The 25,282-nt window shown below is 36.1% G+C and overlaps 2 protein-coding genes and 1 pseudogene across 3 annotated transcripts; 1 reads left to right on the forward strand and 2 right to left on the reverse strand.

The window, feature by feature from the left end:
• On the reverse strand, window positions 59-2,843 carry LOC18777397 (dihydropyrimidine dehydrogenase (NADP(+)), chloroplastic). The gene is made up of 7 exons (XM_007209104.2): window positions 2,466-2,843; window positions 1,771-2,034; window positions 1,503-1,673; window positions 1,174-1,286; window positions 903-1,089; window positions 519-628; window positions 59-406 (listed from the first exon to the last, which is right to left on the reverse strand). The coding sequence occupies exons 1-7, from the start codon at window positions 2,739-2,741 to the stop codon at window positions 250-252; spliced, it is 1,278 nt and encodes a 425-aa protein (XP_007209166.1). The 5' UTR covers window positions 2,742-2,843; the 3' UTR covers window positions 59-249.
• Window positions 5,938-7,398, reverse strand: LOC18776040 (mitogen-activated protein kinase kinase 9). The gene has a single exon (XM_007209508.2). It carries the CDS (start codon window positions 7,172-7,174, stop codon window positions 6,200-6,202), a length of 975 nt encoding a protein of 324 aa, XP_007209570.2. The 5' UTR covers window positions 7,175-7,398; the 3' UTR covers window positions 5,938-6,199.
• Window positions 9,557-14,894, forward strand: LOC18776422 (annotated as a pseudogene). The gene is made up of 11 exons (XR_002271875.1): window positions 9,557-10,072; window positions 10,913-11,201; window positions 11,292-11,631; window positions 11,741-12,036; window positions 12,345-12,425; window positions 12,589-12,687; window positions 13,211-13,435; window positions 13,562-13,750; window positions 13,895-13,970; window positions 14,086-14,380; window positions 14,617-14,894. The product of XR_002271875.1 is annotated as a potassium channel SKOR (transcript).

A 25,282-nucleotide genomic window follows, 5' to 3' on the forward strand; every position in this document is an offset into this window, starting at 1 on the left:
GAGGATAATATAGATTTTTCATGCTTCGTCAGAAACTGAAACCCCCCCCAAAAAAAAAAAGTTAATTAGCTTGATTGGATGGATTGGAAAGTATGTATCTTAACAAGTTATTACATCAACTGAGATGTTCATACACGCAGTTCATGTCTCCAAATTAAAAGAAATTTGGGCTCAACTCTACACCAGAAAAGAGATGAACATCCCATATATTTCAATCATATGCCGGCAATGCTTGTATGGTTGTGTAATTTAGTTGGAAACCATGCTTTCAGTCTCTTTGACGAAGCCGTCTCCTGTCCACTCCTTGTCCGATTGCAAACCTTTCCGGACAGCTTTCCTCTGTTGTATTGCTTCTTGTTGCCTTCGTACTAAATCAGTATGTGTTGTAAAATATTCAAGGGAAACCCTGCATATTCATTGAAAAGAAAAGACCGACCGAAAATATCAGTATACTCGATTTTTAACCTGATTATAATTCTGTTTAGATGTAACATTCATTCTAAAAAGAAATTTCTTACCCCCTGAAATCTTCTATAGATGAGAAATTGTGTAGTTTCATAAAATCCTGAAGCTCAGAACAGAGTTTTTTCACAATACCATATCCATGCATCATGACCCCAGTGCAGACCTGCAACAGCAATCACAGAATTTTATTTCTTCTACAGTCAAGTAGTATTGAGCCTCAAACTGTTTAGGCCGGTCCTGCCGCTTATCATGGCATGCTGCCTAACATAACATGTGCAGAATAACCTCAAAATCTGTACATTACTAAGTCAATTATGGAGATAAACACTATTGGCCACGAAGTCAAATCGTGTGTGTTGAAGGTTGTAGAGTCCATCACTACACATAATTGTTGAGAGTAACACACAAAAACTACAAAAGTTAGTTTCTCAACATACCTGAACAGTATTTGCTCCAAGCAGAATAAATTCAGCAGCATCACCACCGGACTCAACACCCCCAATACCAGAAAGTGAGTAATCCTTATCACCAAACTCTGATTTCATCATTTTTGCAATATTCATTACTTTTGCAAGTGCAATAGGATGAACTGCCTTAGAAGAATAGCCTCCAGGAGTTGAGTATCTGACAGAAAATTAGGCATGTTTTCCTGAGATAAATGACAAGTCAAACTAAATAATATAATATTTCTAGTTTCAGCATGCATACCCCTCCACACAAGGTTCAGGCCGTAAGGTAGTTAGATTGATCCCCATTACACTCATGATTGTGTTAATAGCGGCAACCCCCTCACATCCTGAGCTCAGAGCCACTCTAGCGGGCTACAAACAAAAGGATAAATGATACGAGGAAGATTATAATAGAATTTACTGTAAATGATAAACATCTTGTAACATACATCTAAAGGAAAAAGAGAAGAAATATGTAATAGTAAAGAAATGAAACTGTTGTTAATTTAGACCTGTTCATTTTGAATTTTTCTGAACAAGAACACATCTTTAAGTAATGCAAAAGTGGGAGAAGTTAAGCTAGCTGACCTGTGTGATGTCAGTGACGTTAGGAGTCATCTTAGCCCAAACAGGAATTGTAGCTTTGGCATTAATCCATCCACAGACTTCTTCCAAAAGTGCGCAGTCTTGGCCAACTGCAGCACCCATCTTGCGCTCTGGCATACCATGAGGACAGGAGAAATTGATTTCAAAGGCATCCTAAGAAAAAAGATCAGATGTTAGATGACAATGCTGCAAGCTCCAAGCTCAAAGTATGAAAATTGTAATAGAAACTTAGTTAATTGCTATATCTTACAACTCCAGTTTGCTCGACACGGTCAATAAGTTCCTCCCAGCCAGCTTTGTTATATTCCTCCATAATTGAAGCAATCAGAATCCTGTCTGGATACTCTTGTTTTAATTGCTTGAATTCTTTCAACATGATTTCAAGAGGTCGATCACTTATCAGTTCTATGTTCTCCCACCCAATAATTTGCCCTTTGGGTGAGCCATTTGCATCTGCTCGTAGCCTAGCATATCGAGGAGTGACATTTTTTACCTTTGCTGCGTCCAGTGACACCTATCAAAACGTAAGTTAAGATTGAATGCAAAAAGTGCAACCCACATAAAAGACAGAAAATGACTCAATATCCAGCAATGGAAATGGTTCAGCTACGGAAATGACCTCAAAATTCGTTTTGAAGAATTAAGGTCTGCAACAAAGTTCAGAAAATGGGCTTTCCCCAAAATCAATGAATCTGAAGATGTTCAACATTATTGTCAATTCATTTTAAGTCATTCAGGTAGAATGGCACTAGCTACACAAAATCAAAGATATCAAAAGCAGTACCTTTGCTAAACAAATTCTGGATTTTCACATTCTTTCTTCCAAATTTCTCAGTAACCAAACAAACAGATGAATAAGCTACCATCAATCAGCAGCACTAGCGCACAATTTTGTAATTCAAACTGACGATCCAAACACAGAAATAAAAGAAGAGCAAGACTTACAGTTTTGGCAATCACAGCACCCCACCCTTCATCAAACGCCCTCTTCATGACCGTATAGTTGGTACCGGGTGGACCGGAGCCAATAACAAAGGGATTGGGCATGTGCAAACCATTGACAGTAACACTAAGATCAGGCTCTGCCTTGGCCTCAGACTCAGAGGCAAACACCCTAAACCCAACTCTGCTAGGCCGAGTCAAACCCAACTCAGGACGTGTCCTGGAAAATTCAGCAACTGGGTTCTTGCCTCTGATCTGAGTAAAACTGAGAGACGCCATGGATCAAGAATTTTCAGCTAACTCTTGTGCAAGTAGTCTCGAGGTGTGAATAACAAGACCGAGAAGAAGAAGAAGATGATGATGATGAATCCGAGTTAAAAATATTCAGTGGGCTGTATGAGAACGTGGAGTTATAGGAATCGATTGCGTCTTCTAGCATTTGGTTGAATTTGATGGTGCAAAGTTTGAATATTTTAATCCCCGCAGATTAGATTAGAGGGACTGCATGTTGATGGTGACAGATGGGATTGGCAGAAGATAGATTAACTTCATTTTTTACCATTTTCGTTTGTTAACTCAGTCGCCCAATGCTCCCTCACCCTGTGCGGCTGTGCCAAATAAAAGGATTCTACAACCAAAATTACCAAATCAATTACATATTAAAAAAATTAAATTAAATCCAAATCTTTATTAACTAAAATAAGGAATTTTTATCATTTTATCCCGCTACCTCTAAATCCTTTTTTCTTTTCAATTACGTGAAGGCCAAAATTAAATTGCAGTCGGTACTGGACATATTGCATGAGCAGTGACGCGTCAATGCGACTGAACGAGTAAGAAACTCACGTGGCTTGCAAAATCTGACGAATTTTATCCTTCTGGGCACTGAGGAGGAGGAGAGCCAACGCCCAACAAGTGTGAATTGAATTATAAGAATTTCAAGGCCCAAAAACAAAAGAGTTTCTAAGGCTTCGTAATGCAGCTGGGCTAACTTAATTGCTCCCAAATATAAAAAGGTCCAGTCCATGTAATTCATTGAGTCAAGTTCACTATGCCCATTAAAATGAGTTGGATAGTCTCCTTCTTTTTCTTCTATATATATAAAGCAAAAGGCAGAGAATAGTGAAACATTCAAAATATCAGAAAATGCCTTTGGTTAATACAAACATTAAGAATTAAAATTATTAATTAAATGAGGATAATATGGTAAATTCACAATTTTTCATATTAAAAAAATTAAAATTAAAAGAAAATTCAGATAATAGATCCTATTTTTATGGAACACAACTATCCATTATCTTTTTTAATTCTAAAATAAATTTAAATTTAAAAAAAAAAAGCCTCTCGCAGGCGTAGAAGCGCGTACAGAGAGGCTAGTTTTAATTATCGAGGATCTATTCTTTTCTTTTTGAGTTTTTCGCAGCTATGGTCTCTGAACTATACCCGTAATTACATTTGGGTCGCTGAACTTAATTATTAGTTGCAGAGGTCACTTAACTGTGTGTTTCGTTGCACCGTTAGTCCTTACCGTCAAGTCTTTCTAATAAAAGGGACTAATGGTATAACACAACACCTAATTGAGTGACCTTTATAACTATTTTTTGGAGTTAAGTGACTAAAATATAACTCTGAGTAGAGTTGAGGGATCATTGCTACAAATAATCCTAGCTGAAAAGTCACATTTGCCCATCAATAATTGGATAGATCTTGCCACGTCATCATTTTAAACAGAAAAAACTAACGGACTTGACGGAAGGACTATTGGTGCAACCAAACACATAGTTGAGTGACCTCTGTAACTAATAATTGAGTTCAGCGACCCAAATGCAGTTACGGGTATAGTTGAGGGACCATAGCTGCGATAAACCCTTTCTTTTTTTGAGGTTTGCTACTAAACCTTTATGGTTAGGGGACTTACTAACCCGAAGATAAGGGGCGTATTTTGTGCGACTTCATCTACTAAGGATAAATGTGAACATTTCATACTATGCCTCATTTAAGAAGGTTTCAATCAAACAACCAATCACTTTAATGCCTAACTTAATTACAAACTCACGTTATTAGACTCGGCTTATTCTTTTATTTTTTCATTTGTCTAACAAGTAGTCGCTTTTTTCTTTATGAAAAGATTTTATTTTTCTTATATATTATTTTAATATATAAAAAATGAAGGAAATTCAAACTTAGATATCAGTGAATAAATTTATTATTTTGAACAACTGACATCACCACATATGCAATGAATTTTACTTTTTTAGAAAGAAAGTTGAAATGAATAACATTAGTTAAGATATTTAGATGGTGACATGAAACATGATTGATGGCCCCTCAAGACTAAAGTTGGGGTGTATCGTGAGACAAAGGGCGTTGCGGGTTCATGCACGGGCAACAGGACAAGCTTTGATTTTGACATGTATTTCTCAACTTTGATCATATTTTTCTATTTTTATTTATAGGATCGAAGCTGTGGCGAAGCAGCACACCCAACTTTCGTGCCATGATGATATAGCATACACTTGCGCCAAATTTGTTATCTACCGGATTAGGTTGGCGTGGGCAGCAATCATATAATAATATATTTATATGGACCACCAGATCATCTTCCAGCTGGAAAAAAACAACAAAAATCATTGAACGGCTAGGATCGTTTCCCAAAAGAAAAAAGGTTTATAATCTTTATCTGTGATGTCACATGTATCTGCTTAGAGACGCATGAACGGGCCATATTCCATTTATTTATTAGCAACTTGGAACTTTGCCACTTGCCAGTGGAGGGCTACCTAGAAACCAACCTCATAAGATATTCATCCAGATTGGATAACAACAAACAATAATTAAGCACGTTGGTTGGACATTATCATTGTTTAATCTCAATCCTTGTTGTTGGATTTAGGGGTGAATTGTTAGCATCAAGATCTATTTATTTCTTGCACGCTTTAGCCAAGCTCTTAATTAATTAAGGAAAAATATACAAAAGAAGAAGAATTGGGGGTAACGAAAAGATGGCATATTTTTTTAAAAATTAATATATATATATAATTTATGAGAAATGGAATTTGAAGTTGGGATAAAGAGATGAGTCCACAATTTTGATCAATTATGAAGACGGAGATTCGAAGTTGGGACAGGAAGACGAGTTCATAGCTCTTGACCAACTGAACTAATCTATATATGCAAAATTGACCAAATTTTAAGTGTTTAGGTTTTTAATTAAACTCTCTCACTGCTAATTCCTACTAACTTCCTATATAGATCCAAATTGACTAGTCTAGTCTTGTACACTAGCTAAGCTAGTATGGTTGATCAATTACGTACAACCTCTTTCTTCCTTTCATAGTCAAATCATACTTGTAATAATCCTCGTGGTCTTTTCCTCGTCAATTTCAACTTCTGAGTATATGCAACAAGTCTGACTTTTCTTTTCTAGTCACTTGGAAAGTCAGTTAATTAATTTGGCGATGTTTAAGAGCCATAATTAATCAAAGGAATCAGAGTAAATTTGATTTCGATTCTCTTAAATGAAGTTTAATCAACAGATAAAGATTGTGAGGAATTAATTAACTTGATAAAGAAAGAATCCGAATTCGAATCTGGCCCAGTATATACATACAACTCAGAAACCTACAACGGTAACTAGCGTCCAAAAATATTAATGCCAAACCCGGCGACCCGACTCCTAATTACAGGCGGATCCACTCGCACGGATATTCGACACTGGACAATTGAACAACCCACCATCAAGAAACGGATACACTCGGATCTTTACAGACGAACGGGTGGGTCAAAAGCTGAGCGGCCGTCCACCGTTTTCCGGACTCCTTCTGCAAGCAACACTCCATGAAACTCCTGAACTCCTCCGACACCCCATCGGGCAAGCTCGGCGGCTCTCCGAAACATATGGCGCACATAAGGGTGGCCCAGTCGGGTCTCTGACCCGGAGGCAAGAACGGAAAGTGACCCATGTAAAGCTCCATCAGGGTCAGCCCCAGGCTCCATATATCACTGGCGTAGCCGTTGTAATTGCCACCGTAAGTGTCCGGGTCGAATCTTTCCGGGCTCATGTAAGCGCAAGTACCCACGTAGGAATTGCAGGCGTCCAAGGTCCGGCACATGATCTTGCTCACGCCAAAGTCGGCGATCTTCACTTCCATGTTGCTGTTGACCAAAAGATTGGTGGGTTTAATGTCGCGGTGGATGATCTTGTGGGTGTGGAGGTAGTTGAGGCCGTTGAGAACTTGGCGGGCGACGTGGGCAAGCTTTGGCTCGGAGAAGGTGCCGTGGGCTTTAAGCAAGGTCTCGAGGGTGCCGGAGTCCATGTACTCCATGACGATCCCGATATCTCCCGACGGCTTCTCAAAGATTGCGTGGCAGCGGACGACGTAGGGAGAGTCCGTGCGGCGGAGGATCTCCATCTCGCGGAAGATCTGACGGCGGACGGTGGGGTCGGAGTCGCCGTAGACGAGTTTGAGAGCGTAAGTGGTGGAAGTGCGCTTGTGGCGTACCTTGTAGACGGTGCCGCCGTTACCGTGGCCGAGGACTTGGAGTGTGTCGAGATCGGCGGCGGAGATAGCGGCGGAGGAAGAGTTGTTTGTGAGGGCGGTGGTGGCGGCGGCTGTGGGAGGAAGAGGAAGGGCGAAACGTGGGCGGCACTCGGAGGGTTCGGGCAAGGGTAGGCGGAGATTAAGCTGTCGGCGTTCTCGTATGAGAGCCATTTGTTTTGGGGGTTTGTGGGTGGTGTTGGTGTGGAGTCGAGTACTTATTTTTGTATTCCTTTTTCCTTATATAAGTAAGGAGTGAGAAAAAAAGCACGTGCGGACCAAAGCAGCCGGCGTAGGAGGCTTCATGGATAGAGAGGAAGGATATGGGGTCCAATTTTTTAATATTTTTATTTTGTTTTATAAGAGGATGTGGGCTCCACTGTTGTATATACAATTATAGATCTTTTAGGGGTGGATAGGTGTGGTGTCCAATTTTTTAGTGCTACTTGCTTATGTGAGTTTATCCACACGTGATTTAAAGAGCAAGTGGCTAGCCTGCCACCTCATTTTAAAACAAACCAAGCAACGAACCACTCATTAAAAAAAATATATATTTAAAAAAAAAGACAAGCTAATTCTTAATTTGGTATATTTATCTTCCCAAATAGAAAATTAGATTCGTGTCAATGGCTACAGGCGAACTTTAAAACAAACAAATACAATCCACCAACCATAGCTATGGGTCAGAAGAACTATGAAGTTAGGTACGTTTTGAAGACTATTCGTCATGTACAGCGCCAAATCACCCTCTATGATATCAAGATTCCAATATGCGTGAATAAATTATTAACAGATCACTCTCTTTTATAACGATTGAGTCACGTGGTTAATAATAAAATTAAAAATGGAGCTCAATTAAATTAATTTTGTTTAGGGTTAGGAAATTTGAGAGCTGATGTGGATCATGGATACATTGAGTTTGTTTAGGTTAAATAAAAATTAGTTTGTTGTAAGATTAGGAAGTTGGCTGTACATTGAACTTGGTTTAATCAATGTACCTGAGGTGGCGCTGTGCTGTGCCCCTATGTCTTAATCAATGTCCTTGTTGCGTCTCTTAATTTTTAATATAAAAAATCAGTTATTTTTTCGTTTGTTTGTTTGATTTGATGTTTCAATTTTGTTGGTATTACTTATAAAATTGTAAGATTATAAGTACACGCACATAACATATTTGATATGAGCAATTAAAACAATTAAAATAACATGAGTAAGTATATATCCAAACGTGAATTTCAATTTAAAACGTTATAAACGTAATAGATTATTATCCATCACATAATCACATTGGTGGATTGATGGCGAGACAAGAATGGCTATTCTATTCTATTGTATTTATATATAAAAAAAAAGATTCCAAATTTGCTATTATCATCTAAAATATTGATGACAATATTCAGTGCATGAAAGCAACGTCATCATCAACAATAATAATATCATGCCTGACAGTAGCGAGCTCAGAAGCCCCCCACCCCCCACCCCCCTCTCTCTCTATAAGGAGCAAGTTGCACGTAACATCAGCAGCAGTCCATGAAAAAGTTTGATTTATTTATTTGGTAAATAACTCTGTGAGTTGTTGCTTGCTTCGCCCTCTACTTCCCTATCAATGTTTGGCGGTCCCAAATTGTATTCAGTGGCGCCCCGGCACTTGGACTGCTTATGTCAATTAAGTCCACATCGTCATTGTCTTCTTTTATTGGTTCAGAATAACTATGTAAAGCCCAAAGGGTCAAGTATGTTTTGATTACTAAAGCCCAAACGCTTAACACCCAAAATGTAGAGTAGACGGGAGGCCTGAGGAGGCCAACCAAACTGAAAAGATAAGATAGGCCCAAACTTATTTGCAGGTAGGTTGGTTATTATTAGGATTTGGAACAGAAACGTGTGATTTGTTTGAGTTTGGTGAATGAATTGGGAAGCTCTGTAACTAGTAAGTTAGTAATAGTAACTATAACCTGATGATGATTAAGTTAGTTATCCATTCACAGTTATAAAAGTTTGAAGAAACACAAGACAAGACTATTTATAGATAGGCAAGATTAGTTTCTAGTTATTCTAGGTTGTAACTTCACGTTTCTAGTTAGCATCTTGTTACTGAGAGGTTTAATTAGGGTGAGCTCATGATTAGTGTATATGTATTATCCCCAACACAACAGTAATCTCTCTGGAGTTTTCTCAGAATATTATTAAAAGCAAAACAAGGAAAAAGGTAAAAGGTAAAAGATCTCCTCTTCTGCAGTTTTTCTTCAAAATCTAGATTGCGTTAGGTGGTGTCCCATCCTCCGTCTGAATAAAAGGTCAGTATAAATTCCATGTCCACTCCCCTCCATTGCAAGTTGTATATGCATTCTTTTTCATTATGATCAGATCGATATGTCTTCAACTTTAATTTGCAAGCATCTTACTTACACATGTACAAACAAAAAATCACCACGCATAGATGCAGCAGATAATTGGACGGGGAAGATTAATTGGATGTTCTAAAACATTTGGATACCTTAAACATTGCCTGAGTGAACCGAATTCAACCAAGGGAAGCTTTTCTTATCTAAAAAGTACCATTGCCTGGATTCTTTTTGTCACCACAAATTAAGTTACTGTTTTTGCATTAATTCCGATAGTATATACAGCACTGGCATTAATTACATGTTGGCCCTCCCTCCTTTCACTTTCTTCTCTTTCTTGACACATATAGATATGGCTAGCTAATAAAGTATAGGTGTTGGACAGGACATTATATTATTGGTTTCATTTGAAAAATTGAGAGAGAGAGAGAGAGAGAGAGAGGGAGAGGGAGGGGTGAAAAATGCATGGAGCTGAGAGAAGAAGATCAACATCCTCAGGAGGAGGAGGTGATCATCATCATCAGGATAATCATGATGATGAGTATGATGAAGATGGAGAGTCGCCGTTTGAGGTTGAGGATGAGGTGGAGCTTTCAACAACACCCTGGTGGTGGTGGTGGAAAAGGCGTTTCACTTTCAGCAATACCGACTCCAGTCTTACAACTACTGGTTCTAGATCATCTGCTGCATCTTCCTTTTTCGATCGTCTCGTCATTCATCCTGATAACTGGTATGTATGGTACTTTCAATTTCTGTCTATTAGCTGGTTTAAATTTCTGCGCATGAAACACCATGGTCCATGGTGTTGTCCTTTGCCTCGGATGCAGCCATAATTCTAAAATGTGGTCTACAATTAATCCTGAGAAACCTACTTATTTTATCATTACGAAATTAAGTATTATTATATATTCTACATACGAGAGGAGTGGTGGTGTAAATTTGAGCAAATTGAACATAAGATTTTGGGTGCATAGTCAACGTTTTTAGTCATTTGAACTACAAATTTTTTGCATGTAATTCACCTTATTAGAACACAAAAATCTCCATTTTATTCATGAATGATATACTTAGTATAATCTTTGTAAACATTAACATTTTGTTGTAAACAATGTAACGACAATACTACTCTCTTGAAATTTGTAGGCCAAAATAGAAACCTTTCACTATAATATTTTGTTCTCTCTCTATCTTCATACATTTGGGTGAAAGAGAGAAAAGGTGAAATCACGGAATTCATGACTTTCTATAGAACTTACAAGAAATACTTTTTGATGCACATAAGGGAGAGAGAGAAAAAAGAAAACACAAAAGGCAAAAAGGAACTTTAAGTTGGGCCGGTTCAGTTCAGGTCCAAAGTTGTAGTACGTATAGTCCAAAATTGGGCTTGGGAGTTATATTTTAGGATAAAGAAGTAAGGATAGGGCCCACTTCATATTTTGGCGCGAATACAAGCTCGTCCGCTCCAGGCTACCTTCAGGCCTCTGTGTACGGTTGTGATGTGTGGTTTAAATGAGGCAAAAACTGTGTAGGTCAAGTGAAGAAGTTGTTAATGGTGGAATTGGAAATGCAGGTGGTACGTGGCGTGGACGCATTTCATTCTAATATGGGCAGTCTACTCGTCCTTCTTCACCCCCTTGGAGTTCGGCTTCTTCAGAGGTCTGCCGGAGAATCTCTTCCTGCTCGACATCGCAGGCCAGCTCGCCTTTCTCATCGACATCGTCGTCCGCTTCTTCGTCGCCTACCGCGACTTCCACTCCCACCGACTTGTCTACAATCGCAACCTCATCGCCCTCCGCTACCTAAAGTCTCGCTTCCTCCTCGATTTACTGGGTTGTCTGCCTTGGGACGCCATCTACAAGGTAAGCTAGGGCTACAATTAATTAACTTCAATTTCAAATATTAATTTAATTTAATAAATGATATCTGATCTTAATTGCATTGCATTGCAGGCTTCTGGAAAAGAAGAGGGTGTGAGGTACCTGTTGTGGATACGTCTGAGCCGAGCATGCCGAGTGACAGAGTTTTTTGAGAAGCTTGAGAAAGATATAAGGATCAACTACCTTTTCACAAGAATTGCCAAGCTTTTTGTTGTGGAACTTTACAGCACACATACAGCTGCCTGCTTCTTTTATTATCTGGCCACAACCATGCCTCCCTCCCAGGAGGGATACACTTGGATTGGAAGCTTGAAGATGGGTGACTATAGCTATTCCCATTTCCGAGAGATTGACCTCTGGAAGCGTTACATCACCTCACTCTATTTTGCCGTTGTTACCATGGCCACTGTTGGTAATTAATCAATTAATTAAGCTTCTTAATTCGTTTCTTATTATGTATCCCTGATTTATTTTCAAGATGGGTCATAAATGAGTATGCTTTTTCCTTTTTTGTTTTCCAGGATATGGAGAGATACATGCAGTGAATGTGAGGGAGATGATATTCATCATGTTTTATGTGTCTTTTGACATGATTCTTGGTGCTTATCTGCTGGGTAACATCGCTGCATTGATTGTGAAAGGATCGAAAACAGAAAAGTTTAGGGACAAGATGACTGAACTAATCAAATACATGAACAAAAACAGGCTTGACAGGGGCATAAGTAAGGAAATTAAAAACCATTTGAGGTTACAGTATGACCGTAGCTACACCGAAGCCACTGTTCTTCAGGACATTCCAGCCTCTATTCGCAGCAAGGTAGTTGTTTAAATTGAGGCTGAAAACTATGGATTCCGAATTTAATCAAATAATCTCTTTCTTATTCTTGGTTTAAGAGAACAAGCTTGTTGAATGGTTTTGCTTCATTTGGTGAACTATGAAAACAAGAATGTCATCTTAGATGTTCACCTTCTATCGTCTTGTCTTTAAAGTATTAATATAAAGATAACCAACATATGAGTTTACTGGTGGCCAAGTAGTATACACTATACAGTTAGGATCTTAATTTTGATTGGCATACTGCTGATTGTGAAACTGTACTAAAATCTATTGTTTCTTCTTTGCAGATTTCGCAGAAATTATATGAGCCGTACATCAAAGAAGTTCCTCTGTTTAAGGGGTGCTCTTTAGGCTTCATAAAGCAGATTGTAAGTCATTGTCTTCGGTAACTTTATCCTATCTGACGAGCAACATACTGTCATCGTTGGATATTTTCATCACCTTTGATTATTCATAACATAAATGTTAACAATTCTAAACTTCAATTCTTTTACAGTACAGGAATCTAACCTATGTTTCTGGTTTTATCAGGCAACCAGAATTCACGAAGAGTTTTTCCTTCCACCAGAAGTTATTATAGAGCAGGGGCAAGCAGTTGATCAACTATACATAGTATGCCATGGTGAGCTGGTATGAATTACAAATTTAATTGTTTAGTCCCATTATGTCTATACCTTTATTCTGTTTTTAATGCATTTGCAGTACTGTGTTATTTGTTCTCAAACATAATAAAGTCACTCTGTCCAAAATTAATTGTATCAGTTTCTCAAACATTGATCTTTGTGCTGCTCTTAGTATAACACATAACCTGAACTCATATGAATAATAATATGTTATCATGCATTCATTTGCAGGCTGAACTCAAACCCTTCTGGTTGGGCTGGCTGCTACCTTTTGGTTATATATAATAAAGCAAGCCCACACAAACATAAAACTAGGAGCTTTGTAGCATACATGCAAGGCTACGCAGCTGCATGCACACATGACCCACCCTTCTCTGTTTTCCTATATTCATTCTTTTATGTTTACATTTATATATTCATTCATTGACCCTTTAGTAAAGGGTAAAATAATAGTTACTCTACGTAGTCTATGCTTACCACAATATGTATTTTTGAATTATTATGTCTAATAGATCTGATATTGTCTACAGGAGAAGTTGGGAAGGGATGAAGATAATGAAACTGAAGAGCTCCTTGAGCGTCTGCAAACCTATAGCTCATTTGGTGAGGTTTCCTTTCTTTGTAACACTCCCCAGCCGTATGCTGTTCGGGTTCGTCAACTGTGCAGGGTCTTGCGACTTGATAAACAATCCTTTAGAGAAATCTTGGAGATGCATTTTTTAGATGGGCGCATTATCCTAAACAACCTCATTGAGGTAATAGACTTGGAAATTTTTGTATTCTTCTTTTTCTTGCTTCCACCCACAAGAGATGCTGAGTTGTGCCCATGCACTTTGCAAATGAAAAAAATTAATTCCATAAGCTCACTTCTCAACTTACAGGGAAAAGATTTGAATACCCGGAACAAGCTTTTGGAATCAGATATCATACTATATATTGGAAAGCATGAAATGGAGTTAATTATGAAAGTAAATTGTGCTGCCTATGATGGAGATTACTATCGAGTAAAGCGTTTGATTGGAGCAGGAGCAGATCCAAACAAGACGGATTATGATGGAAGGTCGCCTTTGGTATGAATCTAGATGCCCAAGCTACTAATTGATATTTATAAATTAGAACAATGGTGCCAGAATAACATAAATAACTTCTCTTTGATGACACCCCTGCTCATATGTATGTGTGTGGTTTACTTCATCTTTATTTATTTCCCGCAGCTTGTTGCAGCATCGAAAGGGTATGAAGATATTATTGGTTTCCTTATTGATCAAGGAGCAAATGCTGAGATTTCAGGTGATCTTCTAACGAGCTCTGCTAAAAAATTCAACTGGATCATGTATTTTCTGAAGAAATCTTACTAGTTACTACTACTATTGTTGATTAACCCTGATTGTTACTGTAATATTAGATAAATTTGGGAACACTCCGTTGCTTGAAGCCATTAAAAATGGGCACGATCAAGTAGCTTCTTTACTTGTTAAGGCAGGGGCGTCGCTTACTATTGATGACGCTGGTGAATTTCTCTGTATTACGGTAGCAAGGAGGAGTTTGAACCTTCTGAAAAGGCTCTTAGCCAATGACATTAACCCAAATGCAAAAAATTATGATCAGCGAACAGCACTTCATGTAGCTGCTTCAGAAGGCTTATATCCTATGGCAGAGTTCCTTTTAGAAGCGGGATCAAGTGTTCTATCAAAAGACAGGTACAATCTGAATGTTCATCTGGTTTGTGAGGCATGGATGACTGACCTTATGGTCTTCTTGAGACTACTGTTTAAATATCAGCCCAATTGTGTATACCTAAAATTAACATGATTACTGCCTTCTTTCTGCAACCAACATGTTTAAAACCATTTAATAGGCGAATTTAGCTCCTTAAAAAAAAGTAATTCCAACATGCACATTTATACTTTCTAATTAGTCTACGTCCTGATTGCAGATGGGGAAGAACTCCACTTGATGAAGCCCGTATAGGTGGAAATAAGAAACTAATCAAACTGCTTGAAGTTGCTAGAGCTTCGCAGTTGTAAGAGTTCTCTAATCAATATCATCAAGAAACTAACTAAGCATTTCTCTGATCAATGTGTATTATCAGTAACGCATTTATACTTGATTAAATGATGAAGTGTTATAGGAAGTGGAACAAAAGTTCTAAGATGTTGATATATGTGTTGAGAATTTTTGTTAGAATCTTTAATTACCCTTTCGATTTTCTAATCTGCGTAGCGTGGAATTGATGGATTAAACTATTATTTTTTATCTGGCTTGGCAATCCTCACTTGTCTTATAAAAATCAAGGACCCGAGTGATTAATTAATTAAAGCTCTTAAATATGGAAGTAATGCATGAATGCATCAAGTTATCTGGATCGGAATAGTAAAACGAAAGAAGCACAACTTTTATTCCCACAGATGGTCTTAGTAGCTGGCTATAGGTTACATAAATGCATGGATGCATGAGCAGCAGCTGGATGCATATTATTGAAACCCAAATCACAAGAAGAAAACTTAAGAAAATGCCACTTTCGCAGGGAAAGCGATTGCATTTAGCGTATGCATTATGCCTTTTTAACCCATAGGTGACCCTGATGGGACGAGTGAAGTTTCGTGAGGGTTTATCATGCAGGCTTTTCTTCTTTCTTGTGCTTAAGTTATAGAAACTGACACCAGTGTAAATACCACCTTCCTTGGGCCTCTAGGGTAACTGTAGGGAGGGCTGCATTCAGACAACTTTTCTTGGCATCAGTCAACCTCTTGCAGAAATTGTTGTTGCCCAGGTTGCGAAGAGCTACAACGACATTGACGTCGTTGATGTTTGTCTGAGTTTTTGTTGGCGGTGTCGTTTGAGTCAGCCGAAATCCAGTTGTTAATACTATTATCAGGGCTAGTGTTACGCCTCCGGAAGTTTTGAGTGTGAGTGGACTTTATGCGAACACTGTGATCTCCGGCAATGAAGACCTCGTTTTCCACCTTCGGATCAGTAGGATCAGTGGCTGAGAACTGCAAATATGGGTGTCCATCCATGGATTGAGATAGTTGCCATTGTCGCCTTTGAAGGCTATATGCTTGGGCAAAATCACCAAAGCTTCCCAGTCGATGACCGTGTAGACATCAAAGTTTTGGCTGTCTGGAGTTGCTTTCCTTGCAAAGAGGCATGCCTGGAAGTTGTTTGCGGAGAATAGATCTAAATAGTGACAGAGTTGCACAAGGCGCAATCAGATTAGGGCGATGCTGCCGCTGCTGTTGTTGTCTGCTTGGAGTTGAAAAAGCTCAGGCTCGAAGAGCGTACATGACCAATGGGATTGATCTTCCTGTGGCTCTCGTCAGCCTCGGCCACAATCTACCAATGGTTTTGGTCCGCATTGCTCTTGCTGCCAATCCCATCTTTCACGCACTCACGAAGCATATTGAAATCGATTATCACTTCATTCGTGACTTGTTTCCTTCCAAAGCAATTTATCCAACATTTTCCCTCTCAACAGCAACTTGCGGACATCTTCACCAAGGGTCTCTGCACAAACCAGTTTCTCATTCTCAGCTCCAAGCTAATCACTCGTCATCCTCCTATTCGCTTGCGGGGGTTGGGGGTGTTCGCTTGCCGGGGGACATAGAGCTGACCTCATAATATCAAGACCTCAATATTTCTAAGGAAAACGGCTGACTCAATATCAATCCTACACTTGTCCATATTCTTTGTAACCAACTTTAGCTCTAAAGAAATCTACGGAATATATCAATATACTAGGAAATACTGTACTCATTTGACATAGAGTGGAAACAGAGAAAATATACTTAAATGATTATTTTTCTTTCTTCTCATATTTCCATTATACAAAGTAAAAAATTAACTATAATTATGTATATGGACACGTGCTATGTTGCATGGATACGAACGCGGGGACATAAAATGCATCTTCAAGACATTCCAGCCTCTATTCGTAGCAAGCTAGTTGTTTAAATTCCAGCTGAAAACTATTGTGAAACTGTACTAAAATCTTATTGTTTCTTCTGTGCGGATTTCACAGAAATTATATAAACCATACATCAAAGAAGTTCCTTTGTTGAAGGGGTGCTCTTTAGGCTTCATAGGCAGATTGTAAGCCATTGTCTTCGGTAATTTTATCTGATCTGATTAACAAAATAGAAAATTTGGGATAAAATTTAGAACATAAGTTGAATTTAATCCTCTTGCAGAAATTGTTGTTGCCCAGGTTGCGAAGAGCTACAACGACATTGACGTCGTTGGTGTTTGTCTGAGTTTTTGTTGGCGGTGTCGTTTGAGTCAGCCGAAATCCAGTTATTAATACTATTTATCAGGGCGCGCAGAGCTGACCTCATAATATGAAGACCTCAATATTTCTAAGGAAAACGGCTGACTCAATATCAGTCCTACACTTGTCCATATTCTTTGTAACCAACTTTAGCTCTAAAGAAATCTACGGAATATATCAATATAATAGGAAATACTGTACTCATTTGGCATATAGTGGAAACAGAGAAAATATACTCAAGTGATTATTTTTCTTTCTTCTTTTTATTCCTTCCTTTAATTTTCTTCTAGCATTTTCAGATTCTATATATAAGTTTCTAGTGAGTATTTTCCTCTCCACTTTAACCCAATGTGCATCTTCACTAGTACTATACTTCTTCACACTTGACACGTGTTCATATGCATAACCATGGTTCCATCATACAAAGTAAAAAGTTAATCATAATTATACATATAGACACGTGCTATATTGCATGTCCCCGGACGCGTCTTCAAGACATTTCAGCCTCTATTCGCAGCAAGCTAGTTGTTTAAATTTCGGCTGAAAACTATTGTGAAACTGTATTAAAATCTTATTGTTTGTTCTTTGCAAATTTCCCAGAAATTATATGAGCCGTACATCATAGAAGTTGCTTTGTTTAAGGGGTGCTCTTTAGGCTTCATAAAGCATATTGTAAGCCATTGTCTTCAGTAATTTTATCTGATCTGATTAACAAAATAGAAAATTTGGGATAAATTCAAAATTTAGAACATAAGTTGGGTTTAATCTTCGCATTTGTTGCCATTGATACAAGTCCTTTGACTTCTCTACCAAATAGGATTGCATTCATTGTGTAGAAATTAATTTATAGGACCATAATTACGAGATTTTATTTTGATTTTAATATAGGGATGTATATAGGTTAATAAATCCCATAATTTGAGGACAATTTATTTTGGAAATACAACAAAATAACAATTATTGTCTTTGTTCATCCTATGGTAGAGGTATATTGTATACTCTTGTAGATATATTATTCAATGGTGTAGGTATATTGTCCTATTGCCTATTGCATAGGTATATATGTGCGTGTGTGTGTGTGTGTTTGTTTTTTTGTGTGCATATTTTTGACAATGTGTAATAGTATTTTATATACTTTTTTTTTTATAGGAAACATACAATTTTATTTGTCTATTTTGTTATATGACTTATAGATGGTCTTCTAATTTATGTTCCTAACTTATAGGTAGTCTTTTAATTTATGTGTCAAACTTATAGTTAACACGATTTTTCACTAAGTTTTTTTCGTTGCTAATAATAACACTATTTTTACTTGTATGTCATGTACATAATTTCATGTGAGTGCTTGTCTGATTGATTGGTATAATACGTGGGTCTTTACTTTTCATTGATTAAATTGTATTTCATCCATAAATTAGGTAAATATTATCAAGGAAAGAATTCAAAATTTAAATTCTGAAATTCAATTACAAGGAAATAATGCATTAAATTTAGATTTTCAATGTGTTTTCCTTATTTAACTCAAAGGGTAAAATCGACACAACAAAAAAAGTGATAAATGTCAAATGACTTACATTTAAAACCAAAAACTCATGGGCTAAATCTAATAGTGGCTAATCGTTTTAGAGCTAGATCTAAGAAGCCCTTAACAAAATGATGACATCGTTGGATAATTTCTTCACCTTTGATTATTCATAATATAAATATTAACAATTCTAGACTTCGCTTCTTTTATATATAGTAGAGGAATTTGATGTAGAATAAATGGTTGAATGGATTGAAAAAGAATTGGAGCGAAAAGGGAAAAAGGGGGCAACATGAATTTACAGATTTAGCGTCCGATCTCCGATTGGATTGCATAATATCTTCTTGAAAATGGAATGACGCCATGAGTCCAACTGACAGCTTTGGGATATATGGTGGAGTTTGGGCTTCTGAGGTCGTTTGTCCTTCCAAAAGTGCATTTAAAATTACATTCAATTTACAGATTTTCTGTTTCTTTTTTGTTAAGTTTTCAATAACTCCCCATGGCAGTCCAATGGGTGAGAAGGTTGTATTTACTCAGCCGTCATGCTTGAATTGATCTCAAGTTTTATCAAATAATACAAAGAGAATTTCTCTCTGATTTCCTGGTGAATTTCAGATTATTATTTTTTAGGATTTTAGCTTGAAAATCTATTTACTTGTGCTGCTTCAGAATCTAACCTATGTTTCTGGTTTATCAGGCAACCAGAATTAATTCATGAGGAGCTTTTCCTTCCAGCATAAGTGATTTATAGAGCAGGGGCAAGCAATTGATCAACTATACATAGTATGCCATGGTGAGCTGGTATGAGTTACAATTTTACTTGTTTAGTCCCATTATGTGTTATACCGTTATTCTGCTTTGCAGTACTGTGTTACGTGTTCTCAAACATAATAAATGTTAATTTATTAAGGGCTCGTTTGGTACACAGGACTGTCTTGGCATGGACTATGCTTAGGGACTGACTTGGCTTGGCTTAGCTTGGTCTAAGTTGGATAACACTTATCCTGCGTTTGGTGTATGCTTGGACTAGGACTATGATTTTTTTATTTTTTCAAAAATATCTATATATATGTATATATGTATTTTATAATATATATAATATATATGTATATACATGTATATAAGTATATTATAATAATATTATATATTTTAAATAATATAAACGTACATACATATATATAAGTGTATATAGGTGTATATATGTATATTATAATATACATGGGTATAATACATATATACATATATTTATATATATATGTATGTATATTATAATATATAATATATATATGGGTATGTTATAATAATAATAATAATAATAATATACATGTATATATGTGTATATATGTATATTATATATGTATGTATATATACATATATATTATATATATATTACAAAATACATATGTATATATAATATATGTATATATATACGTATATACATGTATATAATATATGTGTATATAGGTGTATCTATATATTATAATATATACATGGGTATAATACATATACATATACATATGTATATTATAATAGATAATATATATGGGTATGTTATAATAATAATATACATGTATATACGTGTATATATGTATATTATAATATATATATATAGTATAAATATATAATGTATATGTCTATATACGTGTGTATATGTATATTATAATACATACATGGGTATAATATATACACATATATGTATATATACTTATATATATGTATTATAATAATATATATTACATATATACATGTATGCTATTATTATAATATTAATATGCATGTGTATATGGGTATATTATAATAATAATATACATGTATATATCTATATGTATTTATATATTATATATGTATATATATGTGTTTATATATACATGTATATACGTGTATATATGTACATTAATATATAATATAATATATATTACATATATACATGTATACATGTATGCTATTATTATAATATTACTATGTATGTGTATATGAGTATATTATAATAATAATATATGTGTATATATCTATATGTATTTATATATATTATATATGTATATATGTGTATATATATACTTGTATATGTGTATATACATGTATATATGTACATTATAGTATATGTGTATATAATAATAATAATAATAGTAATATATGTTATTAGTATTACAATATAATATATGCATCTCATACATTGGTAAACATAGGACTAGCTAATCCTCCCTTTCTACATGGGATTAGTAGTCCCCTCCTAAGGAGGTGTTTTTGGTGGGCCCGGTATTAGCAATCTCATCTAAGACTAGAATTAAATGAAACAAACGTGGTACTAAATTTAATCCAAACCAATCCAAGCCAAGCCTGTGTACCAAACGACCCCTAAATGTTGTTTCAATTCAATTTAGCATCAAAACAATTAAATGTTGGCCAAACATTCAAAGCATTAAGCATGGTAATAAATACTCAAGATGGAAAAAATACTTGGAATTAACATCGACTAAAGTAATTGAGTATTCATGGCTAGGCTACATCGTAGCCCTAGCAAGAAGAAATTAGTTCATGACAACTTTAATAAAAACCATGATAAATAGTATCATAGGAAAGAAGTAACCAATTGAAGATTTGATCTCTGCACGACAGCAACTCTAGCTCCAGGTTGTCTTCTTTGTCTCTCTAAAACTCTCTCAACAATAGATGATGGGTAGATGATGGAGGATGGATGATGGGTAATGGATCCTTTCAACAATGACCTAAACTCCCTATTTATAAAACTCCTAGAAATCCTACCTAAGGAATAATTACAATTGTTATAAAAATAGGATTCCTTCTAAAATAAGGTCTTCTTTATTTCTTCTTGTTTGACTTGATAAGACTTGCACCATCTTGAACTAGGAAATTTGACAACATTCCTTGCAACAAAAGGAATGACTTGGCTTCTTTTTAATTGATCTTCATCTCCTTGCCTTTTTTAGCACATTTTCTCCTATTTCACAATTCCTTCACAAATCTCACAAAACCAATTAAAAACAACCAATTTAATCTAAAAAATTAATAAATAAATAAACAAAGGAGGCATAAAATATATATATATAAAATATAGACTTATCACTATATATATATTCTTTACAAAAATTTAAAGCTCCTTAAAGCCCATAGAAACCGGTAAAGTCACAGTTTTTTTGACTTTTGAATATGGGCAATACACGAGAAGATGGACAGTATTTTGATAACTCTGTTTAGACTAAAAGCTAAGGACTGTCTATTAACAAATAATTCCAACATGCAACCTTTTTAATTAGTCTACTTCCTGATTGCAGATGGGGAAGAACTCCACTTAATGAAGCCCGCATAGGTGGAAATAAGAAACTAATCAAACTGTTTGAAGTTGCTAGAACTTTGTAGTTGTCAGAGTTATCTAATCAATATCATCAAGAAATTAGCTAGCTAAGCATTTCTCTGATCAAAATGATAAATTGTCGATCGGCAATACATTTATCCTTTGATTAAATGATAAATGTTTATAAGACTTGGAACAAAAGTTCTGAGATGTTATATGTGTGAATTTTGTTAGAATCTTTAATTCTCTTTTCGATTTTCTAATATGCGTACCTTGGAAAATATGAATTGAACTATTATTATTGTTGATCTGACTTGGCAATTCTCAGCGTCAATTATTCTTACTAGGCTTGTAATAATCAAGGATCGAGTAATTAATTAATTAAAGCTCTTGAATCATGGAAGTAATGCATGAATGCATCAAGTAATCCGGATCAGAATAGTAAAACCAAAGAAGCACAACTTTTATTCCCGCAGATAGTCTTAGCCTAGGTTACATAAATTAATGCATGAATGCATGAGCAGCAGCTGCATGCAATATTATTGAACCCAAATCACAACAAAAGGAAAACTTAAGACAATGCCACTTTCGCAGGGAACGCGATTGCATTTAGCGTATGCAACAAGCCTTTTAAACCTATAGGTGACCCTGATAGGACGAGTGAAGTCTCGTGAGGGTTTCCAGTGACGCTACCCACAAACATCGTATTAACTTAACAGGATGATCATCCTGGAAGTTTTTCGACAATGAAGAAATGTTCATGGGTGGGGCCTCCAGGTTCTGCAATGAGGGCATTTTCGAACTCGTTTCCAGATTTTGGCTTTAAAAGGTTTCCCATTTTCTCATGGTGGAACTTGTATATGCCTTCGGTGTACGGTCCTGGTGGTTTCACAACCTCAGGCTTGAAGAGTGTACATGACCACAGCGTTTTATTTGGCTGTTTCTCGTCAGCCCCGGCCACAATCCACGAACTGTCTTGGCTTGCCGTTATCCAGTATTTGTCGTTGTAGGTGGATTTTATATGCACCAGACTGGGGAGGTTTACGTCCTTCTCCACTTTGAACCTTGCGTATTTGCTCTGAACATCCTCTCCGGAGCATTGGAGAATATCTTGCATCTTTTCGGTGGCTTGGTCTTTGTAGACCAAGTATTTACCGCTCGTGAATGATTTAAGAGCAATGAACTTTGGTAATTCTGCCATTTCTGATGATCTCTCGCTCGCGCTTCAATTTTTTTTTATGTAAACTCACTTCTCTCTCTCTCTCTCGTTGCTTATTGCTTTTCCTAACTCCAACCTGCTGTGCTATTTATAATCAAGCAAACCCAAACCCTGCATGCAGCTCTGGCTTCTTTTTCTTGCTGTACTGGCCCGCGATAAGAAAATTGAAGCCACAAAAAAAAAAAGTCGAGCCAGGTGGCAGTTTTGAAAGGTCAAGTAATATTGTTCTTGATATAAAACAAACTAAAGCGTGCTCCACGTCTTCAAATAAAACAAAGTTAAGGCTAGTAATTATCGACATCGATATTTTGCGATATTATCGTCGATATTGTCAATATTTATACGATATGTACATGGATATGTTTCGAAATATCCGTGATTCAAAAAAACCGAAATATCCTCGATATTTCCTCGATATTATCGATATTTCAGACTATGATGTGAACTTGATTATGTAATTTCTACTACATGCACTTATGGGACATAACCATTTATCAATTATAATAATGTCACATAAAAATTGAAGCCACAAAAAAAAAAAAGTCAAGCCAGGTGGCAGTTTTGAAAGGTCAAGTAATAATGTTCTTGATATAAAACAAACTAAAGCGTGCTTCACGTCTTCAAATAAAACAAAGTTAAGCCTAGTAATCTATTCTCTGTTGTAATGTGAACTTGATTATGTAATTTCTACTACATGCACTTATGGACATAACCATTTATCAATTATAATAATGTCATCGACTAGGACTGAACAGCGACGGCTGAAGGCCCAGCTCATTCTTAATCTTAGGCAACACATGTGCTGGGTTTCATTTCATAAATTCATAACCAAACCAAGCTAGGTCATAGAAGGAAGCAAATTAAGCAATTGAAATCCACATCGGCTGAAAAAATCTCTCTTGAAAAACCATATAATTGGAGGGTCTGCAAAACTAGACTGTGTGTACGTAGCCAACTTTATTAAAATGCCAATTCAAGTCCTATGAACACACATTTCCTTGAAAGTTGCTGGCCAAATTTTCTTTGTTTTGGTTTTCAATGAGTTCGATTTCCTTGAGCATCACTGAAAAGATATTATATATGTGAAATCTTTTTGTCAGTCTTTGAATTTACCCAATGTGGGTGATCAATTTTTATGATTGCATTCTAGACTTCTCCTTAGTACAAAACAAAACTACGTGATTGATTGAAACGTCATTAATTAATTTAGACATATAGGCATTTGCATTAATTCATTCTAGATAGTAGATACACATCTCCATAACGCAGAAAGAATTAGCATGTCCTTAATGTGAACTTCGTTAATAAATTGAAGAGGAGTTGGAGAACAGTTAGATGAATGAATTAAAGAGGAGTTGGAGAGACGCGGATGCAAGGGCACACTAAGAAAACTACAGGGTTTATTTATAGTTTTAGTGCTAATAATGGGTATATGACTAAATATCTCTATAAAAAAAATTAGTGAATTTAATCAGAATGTAATGACTTATAGAATTTTACCTTGGGGCACTTTAAGTCCGTTCCTCCTTAATAAAGCATCACTTAATAGATTTGAATTATGAGCTGAACCCTCCCACCCGCTAAAAACGTAAATGAATTCTAAATCAAAGTTACAAGCTACTGAAACCATTTATCAATTATAATTATGTCATTAATTAGGATTGAACAATATGATTGTAATGCCATTTCTAAAGCGTGCTTCACGTCTTCAAATAAAACAAAGTTAGGCCTAGTATTTTCTTCTTTATTGTTTCGGTGCTTAATGTGAACTTCATTATGTAACTTCTATTACTTGTACTTAAGGGCCATAGCCATTTATCAAATTATAATGATGTCATTAATTAGGATTGAACAACAAGGTCGTTGAGATGTTTACATACTTTAATTACAGACATATGATAAGTTTAGGAGAGTGATATGTAGTTTCAATTATTCCTTTCACACATACCCTAAACTTTAAACCCTAAACCCCTTTCTCTTAAGCAAAATCTATCGGTTTTGGGTAAGTTTGAGACACTTGTGGACGATTGTTTTTAATTTGGACCCTATGAAAATACCTGTAGGATGTCTATATAAATACCTAGAGAAGGTTAAATAGGCTAATTCGATTTTTGCAATGAATAATAATCAACTTTTGAAGTAGGATTGATATGAGTTATCAATCCTGAAATGTGCAGAGCTTAAAATAAAAGAACACACAGATATTTATTTTACGTGGTAAAACCCCACATCTGGGGAAAATCCACGGGACTCCTTAGTCCAGAACGAATCCACT

Source organism: Prunus persica, chromosome G5, assembly GCF_000346465.2.
Source record: "Prunus persica cultivar Lovell chromosome G5, Prunus_persica_NCBIv2, whole genome shotgun sequence".
NCBI classification, from domain to species: Eukaryota; Viridiplantae; Streptophyta; class Magnoliopsida; order Rosales; family Rosaceae; genus Prunus; species Prunus persica.

What these genes read in the sequence shown, in the direction of transcription:
- LOC18777397 (XM_007209104.2), bottom strand. Translation starts at nt 2,741, where the DNA reads ATGGCGTCTCTCAGTTTTACTCAGATCAGAGGCAAGAACCCAGTTGCT. An exon ending in ACGTCACTGACATCACACAG is followed by an intron (nt 1,287 to 1,502) that starts GTCAGCTAGCTT and finishes TTTTGTTTGTAG; the next exon opens with CCCGCTAGAGTGGCTCTGAG. An exon ending in CCTGAACCTTGTGTGGAGGG is followed by an intron (nt 1,090 to 1,173) that starts GTATGCATGCTG and finishes ATTTTCTGTCAG; the next exon opens with ATACTCAACTCCTGGAGGCT.
- LOC18776040 (XM_007209508.2), bottom strand. Translation starts at nt 7,174, where the DNA reads ATGGCTCTCATACGAGAACGCCGACAGCTTAATCTCCGCCTACCCTTG.